Below are 555 nucleotides of genomic sequence, written 5' to 3' on the forward strand. Positions count from 1 at the left end.
CAGTACAGGGTACAGGCCTGACGGCTGGCTTGAAGCTGAATAGCCCGTGTCTACCCCTTTATATAAACATCTACAAATAAATAAATAAATAAATAAATAAATAAATAAATAAATATATTTATATAAATATAAATAAATATATAAATATATATAAACTCACCAGCAATGTGTACAGTGCAGGGTACAGGCCTAACAGCTGGCTTGAAGCGGAATAGGCCGTGTCTGCCTATTTATATAAACATCTATAAATATATAAATATATAAATATAAACATCTACATAAACATATTTATATATAAATATATATAAATTTATATTCTCTCTCTCACCGGCAATATGTACAGTACAGGGTACAGGCCTGACGGCTGGCTTGAAGCTGAATAGGCCGTGTCTGCCCCCATATATAAACTTATATATAAACTATCTATAAATAAATAAATAAATATATAAATAAATAAATAAATATATAAATATATAAATATATAAATAAACTCACCAGCAATGTGTACAGTACAGGGTACAGGCCTGACGGCTGGCTTGAAGCTGAATAGGCCGT

At 30.6% G+C, this 555-nt stretch overlaps 1 protein-coding gene across 1 annotated transcript in view; it reads right to left on the reverse strand.

Annotated features, from left to right (window-relative positions):
- The window catches only part of EMH_0095990 (uncharacterized protein), a gene marked incomplete at both ends in the record, with an annotated part of 1,413 nt that extends 1,013 nt beyond the window's left edge, over positions 1–400 (reverse strand). The window contains one exon of the mRNA XM_013502312.1: positions 329–400. Within this exon, the coding sequence (XP_013357766.1) occupies positions 329–400 (72 nt within the window). The remainder of the gene's footprint in view (positions 1–328) is intronic.
- Positions 401–555: the final 155 nt, after the last annotated feature.

This window comes from Eimeria mitis, genomic scaffold, assembly GCF_000499745.2.
Source record: "Eimeria mitis Houghton genomic scaffold, Emh_scaff8836, whole genome shotgun sequence".
Lineage (NCBI taxonomy): Eukaryota > Apicomplexa > Conoidasida > Eucoccidiorida > Eimeriidae > Eimeria > Eimeria mitis.